Source organism: Etheostoma cragini, chromosome 18, assembly GCF_013103735.1.
Source record: "Etheostoma cragini isolate CJK2018 chromosome 18, CSU_Ecrag_1.0, whole genome shotgun sequence".
Lineage (NCBI taxonomy): Eukaryota > Metazoa > Chordata > Actinopteri > Perciformes > Percidae > Etheostoma > Etheostoma cragini.
The window spans coordinates 8,785,244-8,805,528 of record NC_048424.1 but is presented as its reverse complement, the minus strand read 5'-3'; the positions used below and the strand labels follow the sequence as shown (position 1 = coordinate 8,805,528).

Below are 20,285 nucleotides of genomic sequence, written 5' to 3'. Positions count from 1 at the left end.
CAGCACAGGGGTCTGGCTTACACTGTTGGTCCATACATGGTGTGTGTGTGTGTGTGTGTCCCTTTTCAGTGGACAGCTGAGCCTATCAGGGGTGATGGGTCTTCATGAATAATGCACGCATTTACTCAAGTGCTCATATGGAAATGGATTCCTTGACTAATATTGACCCGTCTATCTGAAACAAAAAAACGAACAGCACTTAACCCGCTAAGGCCTCTCCAGAGTGAGGTGTCCAGGATAATTAGACTGTACTGTGAAAGTGAGAGGGGTGGAGGGCTGCTCTGACCCTCCAGTCTGAATATGGCACCATAACAGAGCGCTCTTACAGTGCCACAAGGATGTGGGGACTCACTGAGGCATGTTATAGTGTTCAGTGTCTTACTTCTTTATGTGGCAGACTTTTTGCCCTGCCTTCAGGTGTCGCCAGGTGAAACAGCTATAAACACCGGGACGGACAACACTTGATTCACAAACTAGTAATTTCCAAGGATACCCAGGCCTTAAAGCAACTAGAAAACTTTTCCCGCTTCAGTACCCCTACAGTTTGGAAGCGGTATTGACCCATTATGTCTCATTCAAACTAGAGATCTGTTACCCGATCTGGCAAACTTGCATAGTGCGGTTATTGCCCGTAGAGAACCGCAAAGTGAATGCAGAAGTGCCGTTTACCATGTTATGTGTTAATGAACTACTGAAACGATTTTGAAAACATGATTTTAAGTCACAAAAAGTTCTCTATGTTGCTTTAACAGTTGATGCTAAGAATGTAATGGGGCAAAAATAATGCATTCTGCATTTCAGAGTGGAGGCTGCTAATGCACTTCAGTAAATCATCAAAGCCAATACAATGACTGATATCAGCTTAGCCTTATTGCAGATATTTCTACTTCTGTTTAAGTTGATTATTTCATAAATTTCCCATGATGCATTTGGACAATCGAAAAAAAGAGTGTCTGAACTTTCCGCCGCAGGTGTAGATAGTGATAGTGATAAACAAAAAGAGTTGAGAGAAGGTGACCTTTGCTCAAAATGCATGATGGCTTTTGGTTGCAATGCATTTTGTTCTGTGTAAAATGATCTCCTTCTGTATGCTTATTCTCAAGATTATGAAGCACTGATGCTTCAAAAAACAACACTAAAAGACTAAATGCTCTCAGAGATGTAAGGAATAGCCATGATAGTTGTTTTTCAAAACTGTGTTGAAGGGAAGATTTCTTTTATCCCTTTGATTATCCCAGGCTACACTCACGTGTATGTGTAGTCTTTTACATAGATAGAACCAGTGTTATACTGCCTGCTTGCTTAACTATCCAGCATGATCCCATAAGCGCCAACACTGTACGTACCCGTCCCCCCGCCACCAATATGATGAGGGAATGACAGTAGAACTGTAGAGATAGAGAAGAGAACTCTTTGCTTTGAGAGCTCACACGTCACGGTGACACGAAGGCTTCTTCCAGAAAGGAAAGGTGGAGAGAAAGTTGGCTGTAAGGGAAACTAAGGATCTCTCTGGGGGAAAATGTACAACAACAGCTGAAGACAGGACTTTCCCCTGCATTAGCCCAGCCCCCTATGTGTATAGTAAAACACACACACACACACACACACACAAACATATAAAGCCTTTATTGCTGTCTACACACAGGGGCCCCTCTATATTCAAATGCCTGATGCCGAGGATGAAACTAAGAAACGTGCACAAGAGAATGTCTCCATGGTTGTGTGCTTTAATGTGTATTACTGCAGTTTATTGTGTGTAAATGCATGGTACATACAGTATGTATACAGTTTCATCCTTTTTCCCCCCAAAATGTGCATGTGTGTATTCAGCATTCTGTTCTGGCCGTGTAGACATTTTGAGACCCTACAGGTCCTAAGGTCAGTGTATCTGGGTATCGGTTACTCTCCTCAGCAGAACAGAGGGACTAAGTGATTGATGGACAGATGGCTAGCTGGTTGGGATGAAGGTCACTTTGGGAACAGAGGGATGAGCTACAAGTTGAGGAATCACACATGCATGCACCCATAATGACTACAAACACACCGCCACACAGGGCTAAGGGGGAGCGTCTAAAGCAGAGAGGAAGGCTCTGTGTCTGGGTAGAGCTGTGCCCAATGTGCCATTTGGATCGATTTCATGCCCCCATAAGCAATAAAACAGACACACACACCCCAAACATGGTACCATGATTTCGTGTAAACACACACACCGACTTTCTAAACCCAAGTGGTGTGTTATCTGTCCGCATTTTGATCTATCCGCGTATATAGAGCGGGAGTAAACATACACCCCACTTAGCATGTTGTCGCTGTTTTTATCGCAAGAACAATGACCTGTGGATTGTTTGTCTATGCAAAGTGTTAATGTTACATCTCAGTTAATTGCTGTGGTGTAAGGACAGGGATTTGTAGTTTTTTAGTTAGTTACTTGGAGGAATGGTGTAATAATAAGAGTCACACATTTATTTGCAGTAAATAAATAAATAATGAACAAATCAAGTCAAGTTCATAAAGTAACTTTCTTTGCATTCATATAATTCCCAATCAAGATACACTGGTACTTGCTTTACATCATTTTAAGAACACACCTGTGAACAATTCTGCTGTTTGAGAACACGTCATGAATCAGACGTAGACTTTTCTTAGGAACTTTCTTAAGAACAAATTTAAGAAAAAACTTAGGAAGATATTGGTGAATGAGGCCCAACGTTATTGGGTAAATAGGGCACATTCAGCTCAACATGAAAAGTCTTAAGTAATTACTTCTGAGAAAGTGGTTTATGCCTTTTTAACCTCTGCCCAGAAAAGCATCCATGAGTGCTCTTATTACACTGGGTCCCATTTGCAAATGCAAAATCACTCTTTCATATCCAGAAAGCTGTTGGTCACTCATGTTGAATTTCAACAGAGCAGAATGTGTGGGAGAAGGTGGAAGAGGTGCATTGCTTCCAGCTCACCGGCTGCCAAAATTCAAATTGGGACTATAGGTTTGTGGGTGAGAGGTCCCAAAGAAACCGTTCTCTCTCGATTACTGGGCCAACATTCAAATTCGGACCTTTCCCTTCATCAGCTTAAGGTAGATATGTGGCTACCCAAGACACCAGAGTCAGAGCTTTCACTAACTCCACAGTCTCAACCTCAGATTCATGTGCAAGATTCTTCTGTCAGCTCTTCATTTCTAGGGTTTTCCCAATAAAACAAGCTTGTCCAAAAAAGACTTGGCTAAAGGTCAAGTTAGTTTGAGCACTGTCAGCAAACACATAGTGGCATGCTTTTAGATCGACCTGTATCTGCAGGTGTATCCACAGCGTCTCTTATAAGTCAATACCCTAATCTGTGAAAAGAGTTGACTTCCATCTAGTATCTACAGATCTGAGGGATGTTCCAAAGCATCAGCTAGTTCTCTACTAGACTTAGACCACAAAGATCACAATGGGACAGTGAAAAAGTGTAAACAACCACCGAGACGCATTGTTATCTAATCATTTCAACCATTTTTGTTCTGGAACACATTTGACCACATATCTTCTGTAGTGTAAACACAAATGCATCCTGATGCATCCCTAACAAGGATGTGACAGGAAACTATGTCATCAATGCAGGACATTGTGATTGTTTTGGCGACAGCGTGCCAACGCTCTATAGCTTGCCCGTTTTATGAGGAGTTGGACGAAGTGTTGAGTCACAGTCCGTGGTTTTACCCTATGGACGGATATGTTGGATTTTGCTGACAGCAATATCTCCACCACTACCCACACAAACACCAACATGACTGGCGAGAGTGTGGATGTAATGATGGAAAGTGATGGTGGCAGTTACCCAAGTGGTCAGCTGGAGACAGGTCCACAGGTGCTTGTGGGTCTGTGAGGCTGTTCTTACATTTTTTCTCAACTACTTTGGCACAATCGTCGAATGACTATTAAAAGTGCTCTATGCGATGTCACGTGTTTTTTAGACTACAATATTTTTTGTCACATACAGCAAACCTCTCCACACTATCTGCTAGCTGCCTGTCCCCTGAAAACACTAAAAAAATGTGGTCTCTGTAGACAGCCCAGGCGCCACGAACGCCAACAAAAACAAACTGTGCCAACCTGCACCACCAAACACAGTGTTCTAGCCAATAACCAACAAGAAGGATTTGGGGGTGGGGGTTGGGGGGTTAGAGCACAGAAAGGAGGGGGAGTGTTTTGTTTGACAATACTTCGAACGTTAACAAGACGTGAGATCACCCAACATTGCTTGGATTTTTTAAATCTTCGTCAAACTATATGACTATTTATATGAACATTAGGTCTGTTGTTAACATGACTGTAGTCATTTGTCATTGCTTTGGCACAAAATGCACCGAGTAAGCCTTGCAAATCAAATTATTTTGCATTAATTTGCTATTGAATCAAATTACTCAAATGCAACTATACATGTTTATTGTTTAAATCCCTACATGCAAAATAGAGCATCCAGCAATCACAATAACCTGTCACATATGTATTAGGTATATAAAAGATATGTGGTTTAGTTGTAAAAGTTTTCAGATAAATTGACTTAGGCTATATGGGACACCACACAATATCCTCACAACCGAAAGGTAGCAGACAGATAGGTGAGGATATCACAGCAGATTTTTGTAGGGGGTGGTAACGTCATGCCAAAAGTTTTTCCTTCGTTACTTTGCAAGGGAGGATATCCGATGTTCAGTTGGACAATGACACACAGTGGGTAACTATCACACGTTTAGAGTACAGTGTCTGGAACCTTTTGTTTTGATGGAAATGATTTATTCATTGGTGGATACATTTATATTTCAAACAGGATTTGTTTTTTTGATTAAGTAATCATCTTTTGCAGGTCACCGAGTGATGTGCTCAATACACCACGTGGTGTGAAAATTGTACTTAAACTGTAAGAACAGTGGTGCTTTAAACTAAATGCCAATGCTGAAATTTCTAACTTATCATGGTTCTAGATTAAACATAAATCACTTACCAAAGTTATTATAATTCATGCTGTAGCAAATGTCCATCTCAGTTTCCCACAGTATTAAGCATTTATTCAAACCAGGCGGCTTTGAAGGACTATGCCTACATGGGGCGGCCGCTTTACCGTGTGAACTAGATTTCGCCCCCTTTATCTCTATTGTGAATAAGCCAAAAAAGCAAAAATGCCGAAAAAAGCCTTTATGATTTACATTTCCTCCATTATATGTCAGAAGCACATCACTTTAGTTATGATTAAACATAAATCACTTACCAAAGTTATTATAATTCATGCTGTAGGGAACATGAATGTAGTACCAAATTTCATGGCAATTCATCCAATACTTGATGAGACGTTTTACTCAAAACAACAATGTCAACATCATGTTAACACTAGAGTAAAAGTCAACAAAATCATTAGGATTGATCGGAAAAATCTGAAAAGTGTATCACATGACCAAACCAAAAGATGAGAGATGAGTGCATGCAATAGATCTCAGATCCTGTTTTCAACTTGAAGTTCCCAGAGCAGATGGTTTCCAGCTTTTAAAAAGTGATTTGAGAAAGACAAATAGTCTAATTGAAATTCAACCACTTGCATGTTTTCACTGTACCCTCGCAGTTAGCCTTGATACATGTGGAAATCATAAATACACTCACACACACAAAGTATTTTTTGCAGATAAATCACCATAGGAAATCATGGGAACTCTTATCAGATGCCCAGAAGGAACTAGAAAACAGAATTCCTTAGTTTTAATGACGCATGCAGGATGTGGAACATTGGAGCCCAGCATGTGTACAGAAACACATCTCAAGCTGTGTAATTCCTACCAGAAACTGACACGCTTTGTATGTGGGACTCTGACCTATAAGGTTTCAAAGAGACGGAGAATCCTGTGTGTCCAGATGGAAAGCCTGTGGGTTGAACAGCTGGCTGACAGGCTGGCGTTCTCAATCTTTGATTATCAAATCTGGGAGTGTCATCTCTGTGGTTGAAGAGCTTCTACCTGTAACTCTGGACTTTAAATAGAGTGTGTAAAAAAAGGTTAAAACCATAAATAGGAAACCTTTGATAATCAAGGAAGGGTTTAAGTAATAAGTAAGTAATTTGACGGTTCTAGCCTCTGAACTGTCTTGTGTAGGGTTGGCTACCGAAACCTGGTTCTATGGAACCGGTTCCTACGCAACCAACAGGAATCGGACTGGATTAGAACGCAAATTTTGGTTCCTCATTTTGGTTCCACTTAATGTGTCGACTGAAATATTGTCCCTCTGTCGCTCCGAAATGGACATAAAAATATCATACTTTCTCTGTAGTCTACCATTAGCTACAGTAAATGTAGACTACTTTTAAAATGCTATATTTTCCCTTTGGGCTCTGGTTAGCATACCAACTCAACATTTATTTTGTTGTTACTTGTTAATAGTGCAACTGTAATTGTGTGTTAGGTGACTTAGGTTTGCTTATTCAGTATACTATAATGTTCTATTTAAATTTTCAATCAATGTCATTTTTTCAGTTTTAAGAAAATAGGTTTAGGAATGGGAATTGTTTTAAAAATACTGGTTTGGCAGTGGAATTGTAAAAATCCAAACGATCCCCAACCGTAGTCTTGTGTGGCAGCAAAAGTTTAAGATTTTGTTAAGAACATTGAACATAGAACATTGTTGTTTGAAAGAAAACATATTTTTTGATTAACTGTTTTGCTAATTGTTGATTCCAGATTGTCAAATGTTAGAATGGGCTTTCCTGTATCATTGGAAACTGAATATTTTTGGGTTTTGGATCGTTGGTCGGACAAAACAAGACATTTGATGAGGTCCCCTTGGACTGTGGGAAACTGAGAAGTAAAACACTGAAAAATGTCCATCTCAGTTTCCCACAGTATTAAGCATTTATTCAAACCAGGCGGCTTTGAAGGACTATGCCTACATGGGGCGGCCGCTCTACCGTGTGAACTAGATTTCGCCCCCTTTATCTCTATTGTGAATAAGCCAAAAAAGCAAAAATGCCGAAAAAAGCCTTTATGATTTACATTTCCTCCATTATATGTCAGAAGCACATCACTTTCACCCCCGCCCCCCACCTCTCTTCTTCTTCTTCTGCCTCCCTCCTCTGACACAGAAAGCTTTATTGTAGTCAATTAAACGTTAATCAGGAACAATAGCTCAGCCTGTCCTTTGCAGAGTTTCCAGATAGGTGGAGTGGTGTAATTGAAAGAGACAGGCTCAGAAGAAAACAAATTAAAGTTTAAAAGCCAAGAGTCGCACTGTAGAGCCAAATTCAGAGATGATCTTGTCAAATTTGCAATGTGCTGTTGACTGTTGAGTTTGGATGATGACAGAGGACAGAGAGGGATCTCAGATCTTCACCAGTTTTTGCATCCACCAAAATAAACACCTTTATTTAATAATTCCTGCCTCAGAAAGTTACATACACTATTGTTGACTTGGGAGAAACATGGTGGGTGTGTGTATGGTATGATGGTGTGTATGGTGGTGCAGAGTCGATTACAGAGGAGGAGGTGGCCGTGAGGCAAGGGGCCCACTTCAGCAATGTGGTTATCTGAGAAACTGAGACGCAAGGCCAGAATTGTTATGGGCAGTCTTGTTGTATGTGTGTGCTTAAGTGTGTGTGTGTGTGTGTGTGTGTGTGTGTGTGTGTGTAAAAAAAAAGGGGGAAGAGAGATCTGCAGTGGGTCGCTCCGTTATCAGCTGCCACCCAAAATGTGAGTTCCCCCCCCCAATCAGTTGCTATGTAGACAAACAGGTAACAGAACAGAAGAAAGTCCCTGGAGCACAGGGCCATGTGAGCACTGATAGACAGAATGCTGGTAATTCTTCAGTCCCTTTACTATTAAAGCTGCTCATAACTCATAAAATAATTTACATATAGTAGTTTTAGAGATCAGTTGATCAGTGACCTCTAACCAGCAACCCTGAAACCACAGAGCCTCCCACTTTGACCCCATCCTAGATGCTTTCTTTATTTTTCTAGTGGCAGACAGACAGTATGTCTTGGAGCAACATGTCAACGACATCATTTTCCAGTCAGACTGGTATTTCAGTAGTCTCCCTATTACTTAAACTTTCTTCTTCTTGTAATTTATCAAACCGACTACAGAAAATTGTTTGTTTTCCATGATCTTTCTCCGAAGAGGTCAAAAGTCAAGGTCAACTACAGAAGAGCAAGCCTGGAGCCGGGATGATTAGCCTGGTGCTCCAGGTAAAGACTAGTTCTAACTTCCAGAGAAACCACCATAGTCCTCTGCACTCCCATACTGAGCTGGTATGTTATGGGTTTGTCCTTAATGTTAAAAAGAGACTTCTACTTCCTTTACATTTTCTTTTTGGTTTTGTGTTTCTAGGGAAATACGATGCATTATTGCCTACCTACCAGTATTTCCATCCACCAGCTTTGAATTCTTGCAAATTCAGCAGTGTGCTTCGATGCGGTTATCTGGCTCGAACACTAGTTTCACGCAGCACCAGTTGGAAAAGATGAGTGTAATCTCATGTTGGGTAAACTACTAGCAATTGTTTTGCAGTGTGAGGGTGCTTTGAGAGTCAGAAATGTTGGTGATTTCACAGGCTCTTAAAAGATACTGAAACATGATAGTTCTGTTCTAGTTTTGTACAGTAATGAAGTTAAAGTCTATCTTCTGGGAAAATTCCACCTATCATTTTTTGTATCAGGCGGGCTGCAGAAAATTACAGCCTCAGCAAGAGCAATGAACTGAATAATACAAAATGTGATATTATTCCTGCAGAATTTTGCTTACTGGATTTGAAATGAAGCACAATTACTATTAATGTAGTTAATTTGCCTCTCCACTGCTGCCTCAAAATACAAAAGGAATTATGTTTAGTTAGAAGTACATATAAAGCTACAGCCTGCAGCCAGTTAGCTTAGCATAATATTGCATACAACTATCCTAAATCTATCCAAATGTAACAAAATCATCATGTGCTTTTATGAGGGCACATACTGTACCTTTGTACAGACCTGTTTTCCAGTCTTGTGTCTGCTAAGCTATCCCCTCCTAGGCTATCACTTCATATTGACCATTATGACATGAGATTGGTTTCTTCTCATCTAACTGCAAGACAACAGAAAAGCACCTTTCTCAATTTTTCAAACGGTTCATTTAAGTTACTTTGTGTCTTTCAAAAGCATAAACGTACTGTTCATGAGGCAAAATCTCAGCTTAAATCTAGACTAGCCCCCAAGATTAGTGTATTATCAGTGTGCGAGACATAATTCTTTATATTTTAAAATGCTTATAAAGACAGGTCATGAGCAGGCAGCTGGTTTCTCTTTTGCTGTGTGCGTGTGTCGGTCACACTCAGATACACACAAAACTCAACATATTAATCCTGTGACCCGTCTGGTCTTAACTATCATCACCATGTACAGTAGAGCAATTGTAAGTTATTTCTAAGATCTGTCTCAAACTGTGACTCTCTTTCTGCAAACAGCTCAGCCCAGCTGGACCACATCAAGGTTTTAAGACCATTGATTTCTTTTACAATATGCATATTTCACAAAACAACAACAGCTTGGCCATAATGTGTCAATGCTGCAGTGTTGCCATGATGGCCACAAAAAAACAAAGAGTCAAGGGAGTATGGAGTGTAACAAGAGCCCAAGATTTATCTCCATTAATTAGAGCCCACAACTGATTTCAAGAGTTGTGCTTCAGAGGAGCATGAGCAAGCTACAAACGGCTGGCTACTTTTTTGCTCACCACAGAGTTTTACATCCAGACAAATGAGGAAGCTGGCAGGAAAATAATGAGGGATGGTTTGAGAGAGAGGGAGCAATGGGAAGAGAGGGGTGTGAAAAAGAGGAGTTAGTAATGTAAAAGAGACAGAAACAGTATAAGAGGGTTAGCCTTTAGCCAAGAACTGGCTCTTTAAAATTAATACTGTGATCTGAATTCAGCCCGAGCGCATTGAATAATTGAGAAGTGTCTTTGAGGAGAACAGATCGTGCGGAGGGAGTGTGACATGGTTGGCATGGTGATTACGAAGGAAATGCTTGGAAAACTAATGAGAGAGAAAAAAAATCTGCTTTTCTTACTTGTAGCTACGAATGCACAGACACACAGGAGACTTCAAAACAGATTAGTGATCTAGATCATTGTATATCTGCACGTTTCAATGCCTGGACTAATTATGACAGAACATTTTACAAATTATGAGTCCACTTCACGGATAAACAGATGGACAGACAGTAGGGTAGTGAAAAAGAGAGAAAGATGATAAAGGGGTATCAAGAAAAAAAGAGAATGTGCTGACACCTCTGGCCACTGTAGTTTTTACGTTACTTTTATGTTGTTGTGCAGATCACACAAACAAGATATGGTGTGTACATTAGTGAGCTTTGGAGGTGCTGACAGGCAGATGTTTTTGTCTGCAGACAGAGCAGGTTAGCTAGTTCCCCCTGTTTTCAGTCTTTGTGCTAAGCTAATCTAACTGGCTGCTGGCTAGAGCTTCATAGTAAACGTACAGACATTGCACAATTTTCAGATTTAAAATATTGATGCACAGATACTCCTCTGGCATCTAAAGAAAAATGTGTTCATTGATTGGAAATGGAACTAGAACAGAGCCTGGGGGTTTGCCTCCACACAGAGGCTGACTGCTCAGGGTCACACTATTCAGACTTGGAGGGGTGTCTGGAGCTGGTGTGTTCCCATAACCCATCGCCCTTTTAGCCTCTCACACCCACAAACCCCTCCATTGGTAATCACAGCCAGAGGGCAGTTGTAATACACCAATTTAGAGCAGAGCTTGTTAATTTACTCCCTCAGCTCCCCCTACCTTCTCTCCCTTCTCCTCCTTCTACTGTCTTCACCCTTTTTCCCCCAACCCCCTCAACTCCCCTTTTTATTGCCTTTTTGCTTCAGTTCCTCCAGCTTGGTAATGTGCCAGCTCCATCCGAAGGGCCTCCTGATTGTGTTCTGAGTACCTGAGTGCACACACAAATTCATGCAAACAGCCTATCTTTTTTTGTGTTTTCTTCAGTATTGTAAGAATTTCCTTTATGGCCAGTCATCTTGTGTAAACCTAAGGTGATGATTACAAGTTTAAATTTCAGCCACCAGTAGCCATGTCTTGCAGTGATATTCATAACTGACAGCAGGATCTTATCACACTTAAAGCTCACCCCACTCTTCATTGATGGACAGCCAATGAAAGCATGAATGTTTTTTTGTTATTTTACACAGCCCCTTCTCTTTTGTCAAACCGTCCTGCTGTGATTGGAAGAATAAATTATTTCAGCCTAAATGAATCAACACTTTCTCAATGCTAAGCCATTAAAATGATAATCAACATGCCCAGCGGGCTTATGAGGGCCTGCTTTCTATATGCCTCTAGACAAAGTAAGATGGTGGAATGTGCGTAGAGTAGCATCGCGCCTCTGTGTATGTATCTGTGTGTGTGATGGTTGTGACATGGATGAACCTCTGCCTCTTGGTCTCTCTTTGTAAAGCGGTAGATCAAATAAGAAAAGATGTGTTTAAGACTTGTGGTCATACCTCACTGGTTCATGGGTTGAGCTGCAAATGAAGTACCTGCAAATAGCAATCAATTAAACAAGGACATAATCACTAATGACTAATGTACTAATGTTAAACAACAACTTCCTGTTGACAATCACAACTTGTTGCGACCCGAAGTAATCTCATGGATGAATTCTAATGAGTTAAGCTAATTTCTGACTCACATATAAATTAAGACCTGCAGCAGAGGCTCACTGTCATGTACCATGGTGAGAAGCCTGAACATGACCGGCGAATACACTATATATGTCTGAGCATGTCCGTCTCTGTGGGAATGTGTACCAGGTTTAACAATTTTAAGGATCACCTTTAATTGGAGGTAAAAAGAACTGTATGTACTGTGAACGTGAGTCAGGCCATTAACACATCATAACCTTAAATGAGAATATCAGACGCGTGTGTTTGTTTGTGTGGAGTGTCATTGTGACATAACCAGGTCTAGGCCTGTAAAGGGCAGCTGCTGGGAACAGGGAGCTGGTTACAGTCGGGTTAAATAACACTAGAGCCCAAGGTTCAGTGCAGCCACACACACACACACACACACACACACACACACACACACACACACACACACACACACACACACACACACACACACACACACACACACACACACACACACACACACACAGAGTGTTATAGGTGTTTACAGGTGCTATTTTGAGATGCCCGTCACTACCCTGGCCTGCCAAAGCTTCTCTTTCATTTTAGCAGCTCTGGTCTTGGACCTGGCCATCTAGGACAGATCTCCTGCTGGAAAACTACACACATCCACAACACAGCCTGTGCTGTTACAATGTTTGGTATTTAAAAAAAAAAAAAAAAAAAAAGTTGAAAAAAAAAAGCCACCAAAACCCTTAAATTGACATACTCTTAACAGATTATGAATCTGTGTAGAGCTGCAACGATTGATCGATTAGTTGTAAACTATTCTATTAATCGCCAACTATTTTGATAATTAATCGGTTTCAAAAGCTGATTCCAGCTTCTTAATGTGAATATTTTCTGATTTCTTCACTACTCTATGACAATAAACCAAACATCTTTGAGTTGTGAACAAAACAGGACATTTGACGACGTCATCTTGGGCTTCGGAAAACACCCTCAACATTTTTCACCAGTTTCTGACATTTTATAGACCAAACAACTAGTTGATTAATCAAGATAATAATCTACAGATTATTTCAATAATGAAAATAATTATTAGTTGCAGCCCTAAACCTGAGCCGACATTGGATGATTGTTGACAGCGTGTTCAATACTTAGCCTTTAAAAATAAAATTTTATCAATAAAGGTTAAACTATTTTTGACATTATGTACACTGAGGTCTTCATTGCGTAAGAACAAGTCAATGACCGAACATTCGGTTACTATTAAAAGATTGTGCAGTGGCTTCTCTTGGTTAAAGACAATCTCCGGTGATAAAAGATGTTCTAGTGCTTGGCTGTCTTAGCCTAATTTTACCAAGGCTAATGGTTAACTGACAAATACATGAAATAGAATGACGTAAGTGGGAGCCTGGGAGAGAAACCCAGGGGGGTTACTAGGATTTGCTCAGCAAATTTCCTCAACAAAGGTGCCATGGCTGCATCAAACTGTAGGTGTTCAAACCCGGCTCTGTCTGGAGGTGAAACCAAAGAGTCTCAAAGTGAAATGGAGAGGGAAGGCGCTCGGGAAAAGGGCCTGTACCGATGTAGTCTTCTGAACACCTGGCTCTGCAGGCTATCTTTGGTTTCAGTTTTTTACTAAAACATAAGTGCAGCTTGTGACATGCTCAGGCCTTAATGCTCGGGAACCTGCTTGTCAGTTCTGAGCTCATGAGATTTACTTTCGAAGGAAAAGTCTTCGTAAATATGATTTATCTAAACTGCACTTAGAGGCGGCTGTGGCTCAGGTGTTAGAGTGATCCCCTACCAACTGGAAGGTTGGGGGTTCAATCCTTGGCCCTGCAGTCCTATGTCAAAGTGTCTAATTGCTCCCATTGCTGTGTAAATGTGTGTTTATCTGATGAGCAGGTTGCACCTTGTATGGCAGCCTCGGCCACAGTGTGTGAATGGTGCACCATGTAAAGCGCTTTGAGTAGTCATTAAGAGTAGAAAAGAGCTATATAAATACAGTCCATTCACTTATTTGTGATACGTGTTGCCACAAATCCGTGTTTGAAGAAGAAACAACTAAAGTCTGTAATGAAAACACTCTCTTGTAAGAAGCTAAAAAAGGCATTGGCTGTGAGCTGCAGATTTATTGACAGTCGATGCGTAACACTAAACCACCGACAGCCTGGCCCTCATGCTCGAAATTCCAGGAGTACCAGCCTTGCATGTTGATGGTGAACCTGGCCTTGACTTGGTGGGCCTACACACACAACCTCCCTCTTTGCTCTTTACTGAAGCATATCACATAGCAAAACTTGAGAAGCCCTGACAAAATATGGCCTATAGGCTCCACGCCCCACGGGACTGGTCCCTCGGCCTCAATAAGTTATTAATCTCTGCTCTTTTACCTTCTGCGCCTAATTCCTTAACTGTCTCTTTTCATGGGTCCCATATGTCTTATGGATGACCAGATAGCTGCCTTTAACAAAAAGCTTTACCCTTAACAGCTCACCTAAACTCATGGCGACCCAGTAGTTATGTAATTCCCCCGGCGCAGGATTAGCAACATTGGTAGTTGCCTACCTGACCCATGAGATAGATCCCTGCCAAGGTTTACATAACAAATGGAAAACAGGGCAATGCCACTGTGGTTACAGTAGCATGATGCAAATTGTGCCTCTAAATATAAAAATAGCAATTATAAAACATTATGTGACTATAATCTCACTATTCACAACCACAGAAAGACTATTGTGAGTCTTGGCTGCCACAGTTTTTTTCTTTGAATGCCTTTAGGATAAGTTTCAGTATTCAAACTTTTCCACACGTCAGTATTGTGAAATGGTTTTGTTATCCAGCTCCTTGTCCTATTGACAGGATGGATGGATAGATAGATAGATAGATACTTTATTCATCTCGAAGGAAATTTTAGACATCCTAGCTGCTGCTCAGTAAAACTGTTTTTCTCAGAGAGTAGTAGAGTGTTGCATAACTCAAAATAGGCTACAGTGTTTCTAGACAAACCGGTTACACTGTTTCTGTTTGCATAAATTCCAGCCATGTGACGTGACGTCAGAAGAATACTATGTACATAACTCATCAGAAAGGTCTAAATGAAAAAGACAAAGGAAATGCATCTGATGCAATTGCAATGAAAACTCCGTAATAAGTGCAACATGTCACGTTTTGGTCAATTTATGAGATAATTATGTGTAGGTCACCAAACCCCACGCTGCTTAAAGAGATTAATGATCTTAAATGCCTCCCTGATGTGATTTTTTTTTTCTCATTTTCTCCACGTATTTTATACTGATCTGTAATTTCTATTATAATGTTAATGAGAGGAATAATGAGAGACAGACTTTCCAAATAGACGCTCGTATAACCGCGCCTGCCATGTGTGCGTGTGTCATTCTGTGTGTGTGGAAGTCGGTGGGTTTACAAGCCACATGCTTTTTGTTTTTGTTTTGATGGAGGAAGGAGGGGGGCTGGGTGGGTGGGTGGGTGAGTGAGTGAGTGGGGCGACGCTTACCTTCCATCCCGCAGAGCTGTTGCTGTCGCCTTTGTCTTTGAAGTAGGGGATGGATCTCACCATCCAGTCATAAATTTGAGACAGTGTCAGTCTCTTGTCCGGCGCGCTCTCAATGGCTTTGGTTATCAGGTCGGCGTAGGAGAGATTCCCCCAGGCGTTACGGCGAGATGATGCTTTCCTCGGGGTCTGCTGGGCAGCCAAGCTGCTGGTGGCCAGCGTGCCAGAGGTGGCCGTCGGGGAGTGTGCGGAGAGCGGGGAGCCTCCGCTCTCCTGGCCGGGGGAGGAGAGCGCTCCATCGGCCACGGGGCTGTTGCTGCTCTGGTCCTCTGTCGCCAAGCCAGAGCCATTGACACCGATGGCCGTGTGGGTGGCATTATCGTCTTCCTCATCATCCTCTTCCTCAGGTATAATATCTGTGTCATTACTCTCTGGTTTCACCGCGTTCGAGTCTGGTCGTGGCAGCGGCCAGGTGCAAGATCTGGGCCGCTTCTTGGGCTCAAAGTCCGGGTCGATGACCACGTCCAAGTCGGAAAGAGGAGCGTCAGCCATTATCTCTTACTCCAGTCACAATCTCGTCCCCACTGCCAGGTAATAAAGTTACAAGACAAGAAATGAGGAGCTGTCAAAGTCGCGTCCCATTAATGCGCGCTCCGCTCCTTTGTTGCTATTCCACACCAGCGAAATCCTAACGGGGCCACGAGCAACTTAGTTATTAACGCCTGTTGAGGACATGAAGACAGAACAAATAGACACAACACGTCGGTTAGAGCCAAGTTATAACAACCTAACACGTACAATTCAGCGGCTGGGTGTGTAGGTTAACCTGTTTCTGTTAAAGAAGCAACAATAAGCAAACCTACTTATTAGAAATAACAAAACAGATATAAATGAAGCTATTCGCGTCTCTGAGCATTCTTCATTATAAACCCTACTTGCTTATCATTAAGAGCTCTGCACAAAATCCCGTCTTGGTGCAAGGCTTTGTCTGAATCCACCCAGTGGAGATCAATGACTGAGGAGGAAGTGCTCAAACCTCATCTCTGTGGGAAATAAATCCGCTCTCAACACTTTAAATGAAATACCTTGCGTGGCTAGTCACTTGTGCTCTGTGGTACCAAAAAAAAAAAAAAAGTCACAATGTATTCCGAATAGATTAGATCCCGGATTGTCCACGGCCACTTTCAGATGCCATCTTGACTCTTTCCTCTTTCAGTCATCAAGTCCGCGCTGCAATATAGAGAAAGATAGGTTGTATGCAGGACAAGTCAGTGTCGATGTGGAATAAGACTGCCACCTCACTCTGGGTTACTACTGTATCTCGACTTGCTCTCCGGCGCTGCACAAACACACACACGCTCACTTACACACATACATTATACACAAACACGCGCATGCAAATAGATCAAGGGCCAGCCCCCTGGATCCTGTGCATGGAATCGCCTTTTAAAGAGACACTACAGTCCAACAGCGCGGAGCTGTCTGTGCGCAGGTGGAACCTGGGACACGTCCTGACATGTCGGTGACAGCCAGGCACAGAAATACAGAGGGACACACAAGAAAAAGAAAGGGAGAACGATTAAAGTCCATAAATTGTGACTTTAAAAAAAGAAAGTGCTGAAAGGCTGTAACTAAAATGTTCTCCTATTATCAATTGATGTAATGCGAAAATAATCAATTTTAGTTTCCTTGAGCCCAAGTTGGCATATTCAAATTGCTTTTTCTTTTTCCAACCAACAGTCCTAAATGAAAATATATTTAGTTTAATATCGTAGAAGACAAAGACAACTAGCAAATTATCACATTTGACAGAAAACAACAACTTTGGGTTTGAGTTTTGGACATTTTTCTTAAAAAAAGACTAAATTATTAGCTGATTATCCATCACTAATAACCTGGCCTAATTGTTTCACCTCTAAAGCAGGTTTCTTAAAAAGCAATGCAGTGTTGGAGAACTAAATTGTGGCTTCAAAAAGACAGATAAAGAATAATGTGCGCAATGAGGTTTTTGCAGATCTAATCAAAAGTGTCACCTCAGTAATTCAAACCACCTTAGAAATATTATAAATAACACTATTATAAATAAGAGTTGAAACATAATATCAACATAAACTTACTGACAAATATAACAATACAATATTAATCTATGTTTCAGAAGGACATTTGTACAAAATGTTTAGTTTGTAGGCTTTTGTAGTTTTAGGTTTATAGAAATGATATATAACCTATATTATATGAAATCGTTACATTAAATTATAGGCTATGTTATTGACATGATGGTGCTTCACAATGAAACCATTTGAAACATAATATCATGGAGCTTTAACATCCAATATCCGCTTGTTGCTTCATTGGAACGGCATTTAAACAGCGGACCAGGTTGTCAATCACGTCTGTCACGGCGCGTAGGCCACGCCCCTTTCTGGAGCCCGTTCAACCTCGTGCAGGATGACGTCATCCCGTTTATTAGCCAGAGATAAGGAGAGAATTCCTAGATGGTTCTCCATCCTGTATGTGATGATCTGGACCTCCCTCCTCTTCCTCCACCTTCTCCTCCTCCTCCGGATCAAAACAGCCTCGTCTGCGTCTTCTTTGTTTCCAGGGCTGACTGCCGTGCAAGGTGCGCGTCCAGCTGCGCGTGCTCGCGATTTCTGTGCAGGAATGCGCGTTCACAGCTGACCATAAGAAGATATCACTTCAGTTTTACTGCATGGACTTATTGTTTGCATATAATGGTATTTAAATGCATATTGGATTTGACATTACAATAAAATAGTATTCCCTATATAGGATATTGTTATCGTTTTGGGCAAGAATTACATGGATCATATTGAAGTTTATTCTCTGCTAAAACGTAACTATAAATATGTATACATTATGCCTGCGTTTTTTCGGGGGGAGGATCTCCGTCACAGTTCTCACAGTCACCAAGCAGACACACATGCTCTCTGAAAAGGTCAGACATTATTGTTTAACTGTGTTTGTTCATTGAAACACATTTAACCAGACAGGTTGGTACAGCACACACACACGCTAATTTATAGCAGCAGTCTGGAGTCAGTACTGTAAAGGATTACAGGCAGATAGTCTGTAAACGTACCACATATTGTGTGATGGTTTTTGTTCCCTTCACATCAAAGAGAATACCTGATTCAGCAGTTTGCCTCCTGCAGAGAACTATAGTTAACTGCTCACTGGATGCACACGAGAAGGTTAGGGTGTCTGAGTGTGTGCAATACTGTATGAAGCCAACTGTATAAGACAGAGATATTTTTCTATCTTCAAATTACTTTATACAATGCTAAACCTTTGGAATATCTGAATTGAGTACATTTTTAGTAAAATTAAAGATAGATTTAAGTACATTTGATATTTTGCTATTGGTCATCATTCGGTAAAGCATTGCATTTGCTTTAGTGTAACCCATTATAAGATGACCTGCAAAGGGTGAAACCATTTTAATTTAATTTGATTGTCTCATGACCAAGCCATGTAACTCCACACAAAAACATTGCTTCAGTCTCATGCCTGAAGTAAATTGTTTTGGTTTTCTTTTTCAAGATTTCAACCTATTTTCCTCAAGAACACTAGCATTTGATTATTGAGTGCATCCCATTGAGCTCACCGTTATTTTTCCTAACACTATAGACAGTTTGGATGCTTTTAGGTTTCTTTGTATAAACCCTAACATTGGCTTTCATGACAAAGTTTAACGTGTTTATTTATGTCAAGTGGAACAAAAGTGTGAGACGTGTCTCTGCAATACCCTACTGCACTATGTCTGGCATTGGGCCAATTTATTCTGCACCAAGATAAGGCTGCTTCACCCTAGATGTTCCTTTGAGGGCCACAATAGTGTTGCACCATGTTACATCCATTCACTCACACAAGTGCGCAAACATTATTATATACTTTTTTTTTCTCTTCTTCATCTCACTCTAAAACCTATTTCAGCTTGGAGCAACATATAAGAGTTCCATTCAAGTATTTAACACACTGGTATTGTCAACTTCACTCTCTCAAAACTTGATTTCATCACTGTTTCCGCCTAAATTGAATGTAAAAGCAAAATGTATAATAGTCCTGGCTATTTTGAATCCATTTCTGTTCCTTTAACTGATAAGAAATTGAGAAAGAGACAAAGGGCGAACAGTTTCTCATCTTCTCTCCATCACCATAGGGTATCTAGACTGTGTTCCAGAGAGGGTGGAGACTCCAACCACTTCTCTAAGCCAGCAGGAATCATCCAATTAAGACAATCACAAAGTGGAGCGGCCATCTCTGTTTGTGCCTGATGTTTCCCCTAAACAACATAATGCTCTGATTGGATTAGGGGCCTTGGCATAGGGCGTGATTGATTTTTCTTTAATTGAGAGTTATGGTGGGATAGACTATGAGCCTTGCTGCTGACTTGAAATGCTTTTTAATGGCACGTCATGTGCATGCATATGTACACATGCACACGCACACAGTCCCTTAAGGATATATAAGGATAATGAGATTTACTCTGGTGTTTTTGTATATCTGCTGCTTGGTACAAACACAGTATCTTATATAACACTCTTGGTTTGGATACTGTAGGTGCTGCTCACTGTTCAGTTGTCAGGGCGGGCTGGGCCAGGCTGGAGTGGTGCACCAGAATGACCTCATCCTTAGATGGACGCAATAACAAACCTTGTAGCAATTGGTTGCCCTCTGCTGCCACCTACAGGCACACAGGATTTAGTTCAAAAACAACAGAAAAAAATGTCTATCTTCCCTTTTGTTACTAAAATATAGATGGAACAAAGGAAAAAGGTTTTTATAGTTTATCTACCAAAATTGAGATTACCCTTTTATGTTATACTAAAGCTTTAATTTCAGAAGAGACAATGTTAGTTTTTAATATGAAAAAAGTGTGAGAATCATGAAAAAACTCAACTACAGAAATAAATATACCATATCAAATTGTTCAATCTAAAACATTTTTGCACGGACCCCACAATACATTTATTTTGGCCGCATGTCACAACAAAAATGTCCGCACATTGACAAAAAAAGTTAAAAAAAAACAATTGAATATGCAAAAACTGACAAAACGTTAAAAATGCGACAAAAAAAAACATTTGTCAT

General features: G+C 40.9%; 1 protein-coding gene across 1 annotated transcript in view; it reads right to left on the bottom strand.

The window, feature by feature from the left end:
• foxo3b (forkhead box O3b) overlaps positions 1–16,565 on the bottom strand; it is a 45,560-nt gene extending 28,995 nt beyond the window's left edge. Inside the window, exons 1-2 of the mRNA XM_034900613.1 lie at positions 16,259–16,565; positions 15,177–15,895 (exon numbers count right to left, since the gene is read on the bottom strand). Of these exons, the coding sequence (XP_034756504.1) occupies positions 15,177–15,725 (549 nt within the window). The 5' untranslated portion in view covers positions 15,726–15,895; positions 16,259–16,565. The remainder of the gene's footprint in view (positions 1–15,176; positions 15,896–16,258) is intronic.
• Positions 16,566–20,285: the final 3,720 nt, after the last annotated feature.